The sequence below is a fragment of the Thermobia domestica genome, chromosome 18 (genome assembly GCF_964235325.1).
Source record: "Thermobia domestica chromosome 18, izTheDome1.hap1.1, whole genome shotgun sequence".
NCBI classification, from domain to species: domain Eukaryota; kingdom Metazoa; phylum Arthropoda; class Insecta; order Zygentoma; family Lepismatidae; genus Thermobia; species Thermobia domestica.
This window is the reverse complement of record NC_137471.1, coordinates 125963926-125976055: the sequence shown is the minus strand read 5'-3', so window position 1 is coordinate 125976055 and position 12130 is coordinate 125963926. Positions and strand designations below refer to the sequence as shown.

Genomic DNA, 12130 nt, shown 5'->3' with positions numbered 1-12130 from the left:
AAAATTTACTACCTAGCAGAATACTATGCATGAATTAACCTCCTTGTGTCCCTCAAAAATAAATCGAAGTGATCTGTCTTTTCTTAGCTTAGGACAGCCGTTTGCATGGAAACCTCGCGTGCAAGCAGCAGATCTCTTCATAAAGTTAAATCAAGATAACAGGGTCGTGAATAATTTTCCTCTGTAGCATTACTTGCAAGACAGGATTACTTATTTTGTGGTTGCATGGGATAGTTCTTCACATCAAAAGAAAGAAAAATGTACGTGCGCATGTGGAAAATGTATATCGTAAAACAGATCTAATTTGTAATTTCTAAAAGGAATACAAAATAAATCAGAAAAGAGTAAAAAGGAAATAAAGATACGCGATTATTCTAAATTTAATTTTACATTGCATAGAAACGATTTCTTTTACGTCTCATGCAATTAGCTTGCAATTATTCAACATTAGCCGGAAGCAAACATGCAGATAGAGCAGAATAGAAAAAAAAAACACACAACGAAACTGCAGACATAAGATGGAAACACACTGAAGAGAACGTTCTCATCACAAGCAATTGATTTGCTGAGATAGGGACGCCAGATCCTTCGAACAACGCCAAGCGAACTTACAAATAGAAGCAAGGACTTGTAACACTAAGCTTTTTACCTCGGTATTTCAAACTCGCAACACCTCTGTGCGCGAGCTACTCCGATTTGTGTTATTTTGTTATCCAAGTATATATGAATCTGAAGAAGAAAATACCTAAAATGAGAAAAGGACTATCATAGACTTTTAGGGTATTTCAGATCCTTAGGAGACACCCTCGTGGTCCGCCCAAACGAGGGAACATCACCGAAAACTTCGCCCATAAAGGGAAAGAGGGAAGAGATGATTGCCTAGCTGTCTACGATGCTGGAGTCCAGACTCATAATTGGTCGTCGCCCAGAGTTAATCTCCAATCAATTTAGATGCTTGATTGACTAAAAACCTTCCCACCTCAGTTTTCGGACTAGTGTCACTTAACAACATTCAAGAACTGTGTATTAGTGATGTGCTAGTGTGAGTGTTCATACAGACTACTACGAACTGGAATGGTTGGAACCAAAGCCGTAAGTAGTATTCATTTATTGGCAAATCCGAGTCAATTGCAGTTTCTATACATATACTCTCCGTTCTGCTCTCGGATCTGAATGTTTCCTTTTAGGCTGTGTTGTTTCCAATCTAACACCAACCCAAAATTTTGTCGGGAATTAAATTTCAAATTAGATTCGTTTTAAGAAACAAAGGCACTCGCATTAAAGCCTCACACATTGCCTTTGCTGTGAATGAATATTTCCTTTCTGCTCGCACTTTTTCTCCTCGAAAACTGTGTGCCTTCATTCACCCCAAAATGCTCTCCCAATAACTTAAAAATGAAGATACGTTCTAGGTTGCAGGTACGGAAACCTCACCTAGACAAGAACGTTCAATGTGCGCTGTGCCCTGAGACCAGGTAAGACTCAGGAGCATATGCACACAACGTGGTGCCGAAACCCGACTTACACGAACCCTGGAGCCAAAACCCGGTCTATATCACAACGTAGTACCGAAACCCGCTTTTCCCGTAGTGGTCCTGCGGACACACAACGTGATTCCGAAACTCTCTCTTCTAACGCTCGGAATTGAACCAGTAGTCCTTCCCATGCAATGTGCTGCCGCAACCTGCTCGTACCCTTGAGGCTGCAGGTTCGCAGCGTGATGACGAAACCCGCTTCTGGAATGGAACTCAGATCTTTATGCGTAGCATTTGTGATGGTATCCTTTCCTGTTTAACTCGTTCTACATGTGTTTTGTAATCACATTGTGATTATTATACGAGAGCTTACTGACCTACTCTCCTCATACACTGTAATCGGCTGACTTCCTTCCTTGTTGTTATTAGTTGCACGACTACGAAGATAAGCATTGTATGCCAGTCTCTTGATGGGTCATTGTCCGCATGTCGACAGACTCCAAGCAATCCCTCGGTGGTTTACTGGATGATATCCACTTGCTAGCGATAAGAAATCGTAAGCACCTCAAGAAAAACGCCAAGGAGCTTAGAGAGGCATTTGCTCTTCGTTTGCGCACTAGAACAATTTGTAGGCAGCCTTTTTCATCCTCATCGTCATCCGACATGGCAGACCAAAATAATGGTGTAAATACTGGAAACGTGTTGAACCAGAATGTGGTTCTCCCAGGTAATCCACAAACCCCACCAAATCCACCTCCACCCCCACCACCACCGGTCGTACATGTTCATAATGCAGCTTTTCGCTATCCGACTTTTGATGCGGATAAGGATGATATTCAGGAATTTTTTAAGGAAATGGACGATGTTATTTTCCTTAATAACATTCCCCGTGACCAGGCAAAACAAGTAGTAGTGTCATGTTTTACAGGTAAAGGTAGACGTCAACTTCGTGTTCTCCTTAAGCGCAATAACTTGGACAACGCTACCTATACTGAATTCAAAGATGCTGTCATAGAAGCTTTTAAACGCGCTAGGGACAAACTTTCAATCTTTGAACAACTACATGATAGAGTACAAGGTGAAACAGAATCCGTCCGTAACTATGTTTACGAGAAAATGATTCTTTTGGATAAATGTGATAATTTATCTAATGAAGAACAATGTTCATTCATTAAGAACGGCCTTTTGCCTTACTATTTAGACAGAATTGGTTTTCATGCCTTTGACGACCCGGACGAGCTTTTGGAGGTTCTCACACAAATAGAACTAAACAAAAATCGTCTCGAACGCAGACAGGCCAAAACGTTGGAAGATAAAGTCAAAGCAGCAGTGCGGAAAGAGCTTGCATCTTTACAAACGCCCTCTTTTACGGAGTCTCTTGACACTTTTGTAGACACGAACCCCGCACCCACCAATACGGCTAATCCTCAACTCAACAACAACCATCGTAAAAATAAATTTAAATACAAAGGCAAGCTTAGCCATGTTCTTCCATCTTCGAACGCTTCACAGCACGCACCTCCCTCACCTCAGGGAAATACGGAGGACCTAACTGCCAAAATTGATACATTACAGAAAGACTTAGAGGGCTTAACTCTCTCAGTAGCCTCCGCCACGGCTTCCAATAAATCTACACCTTCTGTGAAAATTACAGAACAGGCAGGTCAAATTAGACGTAAACCTAGAAAGTTTGGTAAGGGTAGAGGACACAAACAGTATCCTTCTTATCCCGTTACCCCTTTCCCTCCAGGTTATTACCCCTATCCGTACATGCCTTATTTTCCGCAATCTATGGGTATGGGATCATCACCCCATCCTAGGACGATGCAACCCACAACACAACCAAGTGGTAGTGGACAATTGAATCCCGAGGCTTAGGGCTTCTACCCCCACCCACCTTTAACTTACTCGCCGGCTTTAAACTAGCTACGGGTAAGACAGTTGGGGGCAGTCTTACCCCGAGCTCCCCTCCCCCTCGCACCTTCGGACAACGGTCCACGGGTGTACAACGTACGCCACATGTCCCTCACGGAAATCGAACCAATACCACTTGCTCTGAAAATACACATCCACGTGGTAGATTAGGACGCAAACCCTTTGCTCAACCCCTTCACGTACCACTTATAGCAAATGAGATTCTTCGTATACCACTACAAATTGGTAGAAATGACGTTCATGGTATAATAGATAGCGCGTCATCTATCTCTATCATTGATAGAAGTCTTGTCCCCAAGTCGGCCAAGCGTTATCAAATTCAAACCACTGTAGTAGGTATCTCTCAGGCCCCAGTACAGCTTAATGAAGTTGTTGTTTTACGCCTTAGAATTCATGGTTACACCTTCCACCATCGCTTTCATATCGTCGACCGCTTAAGTGTACGTCTGATCCTTGGTGTGGATTTTTTACGACCACATATGGCACAGGTCAATATGGAATCGAACACCTTGACGCTCAAACGTCATGGCAAACCCCCGCCAGACGCTTTTAATGCGACCCCTCCCATTAGTTTATCTGCATCTGTGTATAACATCCTTTTAAATGCTTCGAAACCATATTTCACCTTAGGTCAACGAACGAGGTTGTTACCCCGTTCTCGTACGGTAGTTCCGCTCCGACTTCACAACGGAGACACGGGCGTTGAATATTGTATTGAATCTGATCCCCGCGTTTTTGCGAAACATGGTATTCTCATACCCCATGCCTTATTGAACAACGAATGCAATTACATCGAACTCATCAACCCCAGGCAGAAATGTATAACGTTACAGCCTTCGCTATTTATTGGAACTGCAGACGAGGTGGTAACTGCCCCTCAAGATAAGGAATTTTACTCCTACTTTGACCCCACCTATGTAAACTTGCCGCTTTTAGAAGAAGGTCAGCGTAATTTTGACTCCTCTAAATTACAAATTGGACCGAACGTTTCTCCTGAAACGAAAGACACAATAGTTAAATTAGCGTATCAATATGCTGATACCATGACTTGGACTGACACTATTGGTTCCGCACGAAATTTTCAATGTCAATTTCAAATGAAAGAACATTCGATTTTTCGAGGTAAGAGTTACGCAATTCCTGTTGCCCTTCAAGATGAAGTCCGTGATTACATTAATCAATTGTTGGACGCCAAAATTATACAACGGTCGAGTAGCCCATACAGATCGCCAGTCATGTTTCTTCGCAAACCCTCAGGTGCGATTCGAAAAATAATTGACCTTCGGGAAATTAACAAGTCAATTGTATTTCAAAGCGTACAACTTCCTCCTATCCAGGACATTGTTCAGAAACTTAGTGGTCATAAATTTCTGACATGTTTCGATGTCACCAATGCCTATTTCCATTTGGACCTTCATCCTTCGTGCAGAAAATATACTGCATTTGCTATTCCTAACATTGGAGTTTTCGAATATTCTAAACTTCCACAAGGTCTAAACGTATCTCCTGCATTCTATAATAAATTTATGAGTATCGTTTTATCGAATTTGGAACCTCAATCCCTCGAATATTATTTTGATGATATTGTCTATTCAAGCGATTCGGAAGAACAAGCTTTATTAACATTAGAAAAGCTGTTCAGACGTTTTCGCGTTAGTGGACTTCGTTGCAGCGTTGCCAAATCTAAATTCCTTTTCGATCAGTTAGATATATTAGGCTATACTATCTCTCAAGACGGACATAGAATTAGTGAGAAATTGATAAATGCAGTGAAAACATACCAACCACCTACAAGCGCACGCCAACTAAGACATTTCTTAGGTTTAGCGAATTACATGCGTAGAGGAATACGGGACTATGCCAACTATGTAGCCCCTTTCCGTCCTCTCCTACGTACAGGTGCTAAATTCCACTGGTCCCCGGAAATGCAGTCCGCCTTTGAAACGATCAAAGACAAGTTGGTCTCTTCCGAAGTACTAAAGCCCTATGATCGGAATAAACCTCTATGGGTATATACGGACAGCTTTGAAACTTGTATCGGCTCGATTCTCTTACAGAAAGAAAGCGAGTCTGACACTGAATTTTACCCAATAGCTTACTTCTCACGTTTGTTAACACCTAATGAACTGAAGTTGTCTATTCTCCATAAGGAACTTTTATCCATCATTGCCACCTTCAAAGCATTTAAGTTCTATTTGCTAGGTAGGAATTTTACTCTTTGTTGTGACAATAAGAGTTTGACTTACTTACAAACTGCGAAAGAACTAAATTCGAAACTTTTACGCTGGTACATGACTATCAGTGAATTTCAATTTGATGTTAAATTTATTAAAAGTAAGGACAATTTCGCAGACCCCCTCTCACGTTACACTATCCGCCCATGCGATACCGAAGATGTCACATTTGAACGTCTTGCAGCGGAAAATTGCTTTGTGTCGAACGCAAAGAAGCCAAAAGGCATCCCAGATTTTAAGTTTTTGGACCCTGTAGATGTCGTAACAGCGCAGAAAAACGATTCCTTCTTTGGTCCGCTGTACAAATTGGTGAAGGACGATCAACCGCTTCGTAATCCACCCGAAGCAAGGGCATTGCGAAGCTTCAAAATTGTTGATGACAAGCTTTACAAGATTGCTCGCTACACTAATTGTGAAAGATATCTGTTGTGTATTCCCGAGAGCCTCAGAGAAGAAGCGTTTCATCTCATACACACGCTTCCTGAACTTGGCAATCATGGTGGACAACAGAAAACATACGCGTTGGCCCACTCTCGTATCTTTTTTCCGAAAATGCGTGAATATCTAAGAGAAAAAGTTCGGCTTTGTGAGTCTTGTTTGTTACACAAACGGAACTCCAATCAGAGAAAATTATATCCTCAAACTTATGCAACAAATGACCAGCCCTTCTCCACGCTTATTTTGGATGAGATAGGTAAATTACCAATCACAAAACACGGGAATACCTACATCTTAATTGTTTCTGACCTCACCACCAGATATTTGATTGCTATCCCAATCCCTGATGTGAAAGCAAACACAATCATAGAAGCGCTTCGCACCCATGTCTTTCTTGTATAAGGGTACCCTCGTATTTTAAAACTGGACAAATTACCAAGCCACTCCAGCAAAGTTTTCAAGGAATTAGCTGAGAAATACTCTATACAAACAGAGTATGCTACAACTCAAAACCATAACAGTATTGGCTTATGTGAGAAATATTGTGACATTTTACAATCATCCATTCGGCATTACATAAGTAAAGATCGCGATGATTGGGATGAGATATTACCCGCTATCACATTTGCTATTAACACGTCTGTTAATTCCAATACTGGAGATAGCGCATATAGACTTCTTTTCGGCCACTTTCCCCGAACGGCTTTTGATGTCAAATTCGACACTTGCACCGACCCCGAAGTCTATACCCAACGTCTCAAACTATTGCAAGAAATTCGAGACGAGGCGCAAGAGAAACTTAAGAACATATTCAAGAAAAGGCTAGCTGCTTTTCACCCAAGTCCCCGTTCACATGACTTTGATATTGGTGATCGCGTAGCCATACTAGATGTCACGCCTAAAGTTAATGTGCCGCAATTTTTAGATTATACCTATAAATTCCGTGGACACATTATTGGCAGATGACATGGCAAGAACAAATATCTCGTTCGTTATGTCAATGGTAGAGGTATCCAAATTGAGGAAGAGATTGCAGTAGAACGATTGAAAAAACTACCTGCAAACCCCCCTCCCTCCTCACTTGGCAAACAACAAAACGCTCAACCTGCGAGTAATACACAAGGGATGTCCACAGACTCCGTAAACAGAGCTCCGCCTCTGAAACTCAAGCGAGTCCAAGGTCATTGGCAGAGTGTGTACCCCATGGTAGCCGCAAACTTGCTGTCAACCCCTCTCCCTGTGTTTTACCCTCGCCTCATTCCTGTTGTGTAGCCTTCCCCTTGTAACTATGCATCCCGCCTCTTCTCCCTCAAGTTCGAAAAAAAAAAGGTATTCAGGCAATACTTAGAGGACACTGATTTGGAAAAAGAGTACTGGAAACGGAAATTGAGAATCCACCCCTTCCCCCACCTTGATCGAGTGGTCTGATCAACCACGCCTTCCCAACCCATTTCCTCCCACATTCTCATTTCCCTCTCCCAGTCACATTTCCTTCCCCGTCGGAGAAGAAAAGGAGACATTCCCCCCTTGAAAGACACAAAATAACTAGACGTTATTACGTAGGACTTTCGAGACGAAGACAACAGAGAAACAAAAGGGTAGTACAAGACAAATCGCGTTAGACATGCGAATGAAGTATGTATGAAACACCCCCTTGCTTGCAACAGTGCATCCAAGAGACCATGTGAATTCCATTGACACTTTTGTATATAGACTATACCAGGAGAATTAATGGATATTCATCATTCTTTTCTTTCTGTCTTCACTTCTATTCATGTCAAAACCTGAACTCAAATTTGACTCTACATATTGCTTTATACAGACGAGTAAAAGGGCATATGAATATCAACGTAATGTTTTAAATGCACAGATCCGACTCCTACTTGTTTCTGTTGCATTCACCTCGCACGACTTCGTGCTTCTCTGCGAAGAGCTTTGCTGACAGCGCTCGCTCGCTCACTTATTGTTATCTTGTCATATGTTGACCTTGAGTTGGAGTGAACACACATGTTTGTTCTCCCCTCCTCTCATTCTAAGAAACTGAAATATGATTTTGAGGATTCTTGTCTTTAAATGATTACTATTGAGATAGGTGTCCGTTCCACGAACAGACACTGAACCTGCTTAATAGAGACATGCATTTCAGTGCTACAGTAATATACAAAATGATATTGACATTTTGCAATTGGCAATGAATTACTTTTATTCCATTAGTGTAGGATTCGTGTTTTGAGTGTGTTCATGTAACACAGGACTCTAGAAGCGAATATGATTTCACTTTATTTACATGTTATTTTAGCTTGATTGATTTTAAACTCATTTTGCATTTTTATTTTAGTTGGTAATATTCATTATCCATAACTACTTAGTGATTGCTGAAATAAGTATGTGCTCATATAATTTTCATTTCAGGTACATTGATTTAATTTTTGTCGTACCTTTCGCATATATTTTATGTTCATTTCATGTTTAATTTTCAATTTCCTTTTGATTATTGAATGATACGTACATTATGCAATTTTAGGAACTCATTTCCAGAATCATACCTTATTATTTTATGCGATTTTAATAATTTTCATTACTTTGAGCTTTGATTTTATATTCAATATTTGCATCTATGTTTTGATTTTGATTATTGTATGTTTATGTCATAGTTAGTCTTACACTCAATTTACGTGTTTACGACCTGAATGATATACAGGGCTTTCCATTTTTAATTCGCCCTTTATTTTGAGTTTAATTTTCACATATGTATATGTTTCAATTTTCTTTCAAATTCAAGTTTCATTCACTTTGTTAAGTTTCAGAAACTCATTTTTTTTTCGTTTTACTCCGTATTGCATATTTTCAATTTTTCAATTTTGTATTTAAGAAACTTGCAACTTCGCGGAGGGAGCGTAAAACAGATCTAATTTGTAATTTCTAAAAGGAATACAAAATAAATCAGAAAAGAGTAAAAAGGAAATAAAGATACGCGATTATTCTAAATTTAATTTTACATTGCATAGAAACGATTTCTTTCACGTCTCATGCAATTAGCTTGCAATTATTCAACATTAGCCGGAAGCAAACATGCAGATAGAGCAGAATAGAAAAAAAAAACACACAACGAAACTGCAGACATAAGATGGAAACACACTGAAGAGAACGTTCTCATCACAAGCAATTGATTTGCTGAGATAGGGACGCCAGATCCTTCGAACAACGCCAAGCGAACTTACAAATAGAAGCAAGGACTTGTAACACTAAGCTTTTTACCTCGGTATTTCAAACTCGCAACACCTCTGTGCGCGAGCTACTCCGATTTGTGTTATTTTGTTATCCAAGTATATATGAATCTGAAGAAGAAAATACCTAAAATGAGAAAAGGACTATCATAGACTTTTAGGGTATTTCAGATCCTTAGGAGACACCCTCGTGGTCCGCCCAAACGAGGGAACATCACCGAAAACTTCGCCCATAAAGGGAAAGAGGGAAGAGATGATTGCCTAGCTGTCTACGATGCTGGAGTCCAGACTCATAATTGGTCGTCGCCCAGAGTTAATCTCCAATCAATTTAGATGCTTGATTGACTAAAAACCTTCCCACCTCAGTTTTCGGACTAGTGTCACTTAACAACATTCAAGAACTGTGTATTAGTGATGTGCTAGTGTGAGTGTTCATACAGACTACTACGAACTGGAATGGTTGGAACCAAAGCCGTAAGTAGTATTCATTTATTGGCAAATCCGAGTCAATTGCAGTTTCTATACATATACTCTCCGTTCTGCTCTCGGATCTGAATGTTTCCTTTTAGGCTGTGTTGTTTCCAATCTAACACCAACCCAAAATTTTGTCGGGAATTAAATTTCAAATTAGATTCGTTTTAAGAAACAAAGGCACTCGCATTAAAGCCTCACACATTGCCTTTGCTGTGAATGAATATTTCCTTTCTGCTCGCACTTTTTCTCCTCGAAAACTGTGTGCCTTCATTCACCCCAAAATGCTCTCCCAATAACTTAAAAATGATGATACGTTCTAGGTTGCAGGTACGGAAACCTCACCTAGACAAGAACGTTCAATGTGCGCTGTGCCCTGAGACCAGGTAAGACTCAGGAGCATATGCACACAACGATATAGTACTGGAGATAAGGAAGTTTAATAGTATTATAAAATGCAACGGAACACACGTTATTCCTAAGATAAGAAACAGTGAAATTCAAAGTTCCTAATGCCTCCGACTTCACACTGTTCACTGCTGTCAAAACTGATTTATTTTCTACTTTCGACCGAAATTTAAAGTCGGAGAATACCTGGAAATTCTCTTGGAAGCATGTCTAGGAACAATGCCCTGTGGAGAATCCTTTGCGCAACTATTGCAAACTGCTGAAATATGCATTTAAAAGTGGCGCATTTGTAACTTCCTTTACGCTTATACGGACAGCCACTCGAGTTCCTTCTGTACAAAATCATACCCGTGTTCAAATGCATGTGTTGGACGACCAGAGCTCTGAAAATTTTCACCTACCATCACAAGTCTATATAAACTCCGTTTCTTTTCTTAAAAAAAAAAAAATAAAAAAAAATGAGAAAGCATTTTCTACGCATTGTCGGTATTGCTCATGAACAGACAGAGCATGTACATTTACTAGGTTTTCAGGCTTTTCTGGAACGAGTGAGAATTTCGCCAAAGTTGGAATCTTCCTATACTTGTAGTACTAGTTTCGAAGCAAGTTCTGAAAGAGCAAAATTTTACGATTGAACACAGATCAAGTCTAATAACAAAATTTTTAAAAAAAAGTAAAAAAAAATGTGTGTATAATTGTGTGTAGTGTAATAATCAATGTGAAAGTTTCCTGTCTTTTGGAAAACAAGGTGTGTACTATGGCATTCATTATCAGTAATTGTCCAAGTCGGATCAGTAAATTTTAATTCCATTTCTTTGTGAAGAGAAATATTACCCGGAAATATTCACGAAACTCTCTCTTTACTCAGAAATCTCTAATGTATATATAAACAACTTTACTACTACTAAATACTGCAAAAATATTAACGCCCAAAGAAAGAATAGAAGACAATATTACCTTTCAAATTCAAGTAAATTTCCTCCATGTTCTTCCTTGATATTTGATAATGAGTCAGATAATTCTAGAGATGTGGCACATCCTTCAGTTTTCAGTTCACGATCACTTAAACATATTTCATCATTTTTGATTTCTGTCTTAACCTTTCTTATACAACGTAATTCCCCAGTCGATGAAGGTGCAACGTTTTGTTGTATTGTCGGATTTCCTTCTCGTCCCTCTAGCAACTTGGTTTCTTTGCAATCACTCAATCCAATATAATTTTCTTCAATTGAATTTATCTCAAAACATTCATTTTTCTCAGTTTGGTACACAATTTTAGATAACATGGAAATTAATTCACACGTAATTTTATATTCCTCTTCTATCATGATGACTGTATCAACCAGTTGTTAATAATTTATCTATAGAAACAACTCAACTGTCAAGTTAGCAAGCGAACGTCAGAGAAGTACTGTTAACAAATGGTTAAAAGTTGATCCTCCCAAAAATCCTAAAAAAAAAGAACATGTACAGATAGATATTTCTTTATGATACTGGCTAAAGGAGGAAAAAGAGTAAAATTAAAGTTATATATAAAACACAGTAGATGATATTATGAAATTAGAAACTAGCTGTAATAATAATTGCATATGCGTAGTACTGATATAGGCATACTCATATATAACTATGTAAGTGGTATTCATTCGAACAGTAATGATGCCAACATTTTTCCGCAACATCATACTGGAAACACACGTAGAAAAATACTCGGAGTCCCTAGCTTCCTTCTGCTGGTTTTGCGTTATCACCAAGCTTGCGTCCTGTATAGTGGTTGCTTTAATTCTTTCAAGGGTGGTTGTTTCAAGACTAATTTTGTGTACTTTTGCGAGAAGTATGGTGTTAAGACACAACAGGAAATTATATAAAGAATGTGATTTGATTTTCGATACAGCGTCCCTTTCACCAGCAAGGTTATATGAGACTTGGACATATAGCTTAATGT

At 39.4% G+C, this 12130-nt stretch overlaps 1 protein-coding gene across 1 annotated transcript in view; it reads right to left on the bottom strand.

Moving 5' to 3' along the window:
* LOC145675692 (uncharacterized) overlaps window positions 1-12130 on the bottom strand; it is a 40266-nt gene that overhangs the window by 1518 nt on the left and 26618 nt on the right. The window contains exon 2 of the mRNA XM_081746296.1: window positions 11146-11638. Within this exon, the coding sequence (XP_081602422.1) occupies window positions 11146-11516 (371 nt within the window). The 5' untranslated portion in view covers window positions 11517-11638. The remainder of the gene's footprint in view (window positions 1-11145; window positions 11639-12130) is intronic.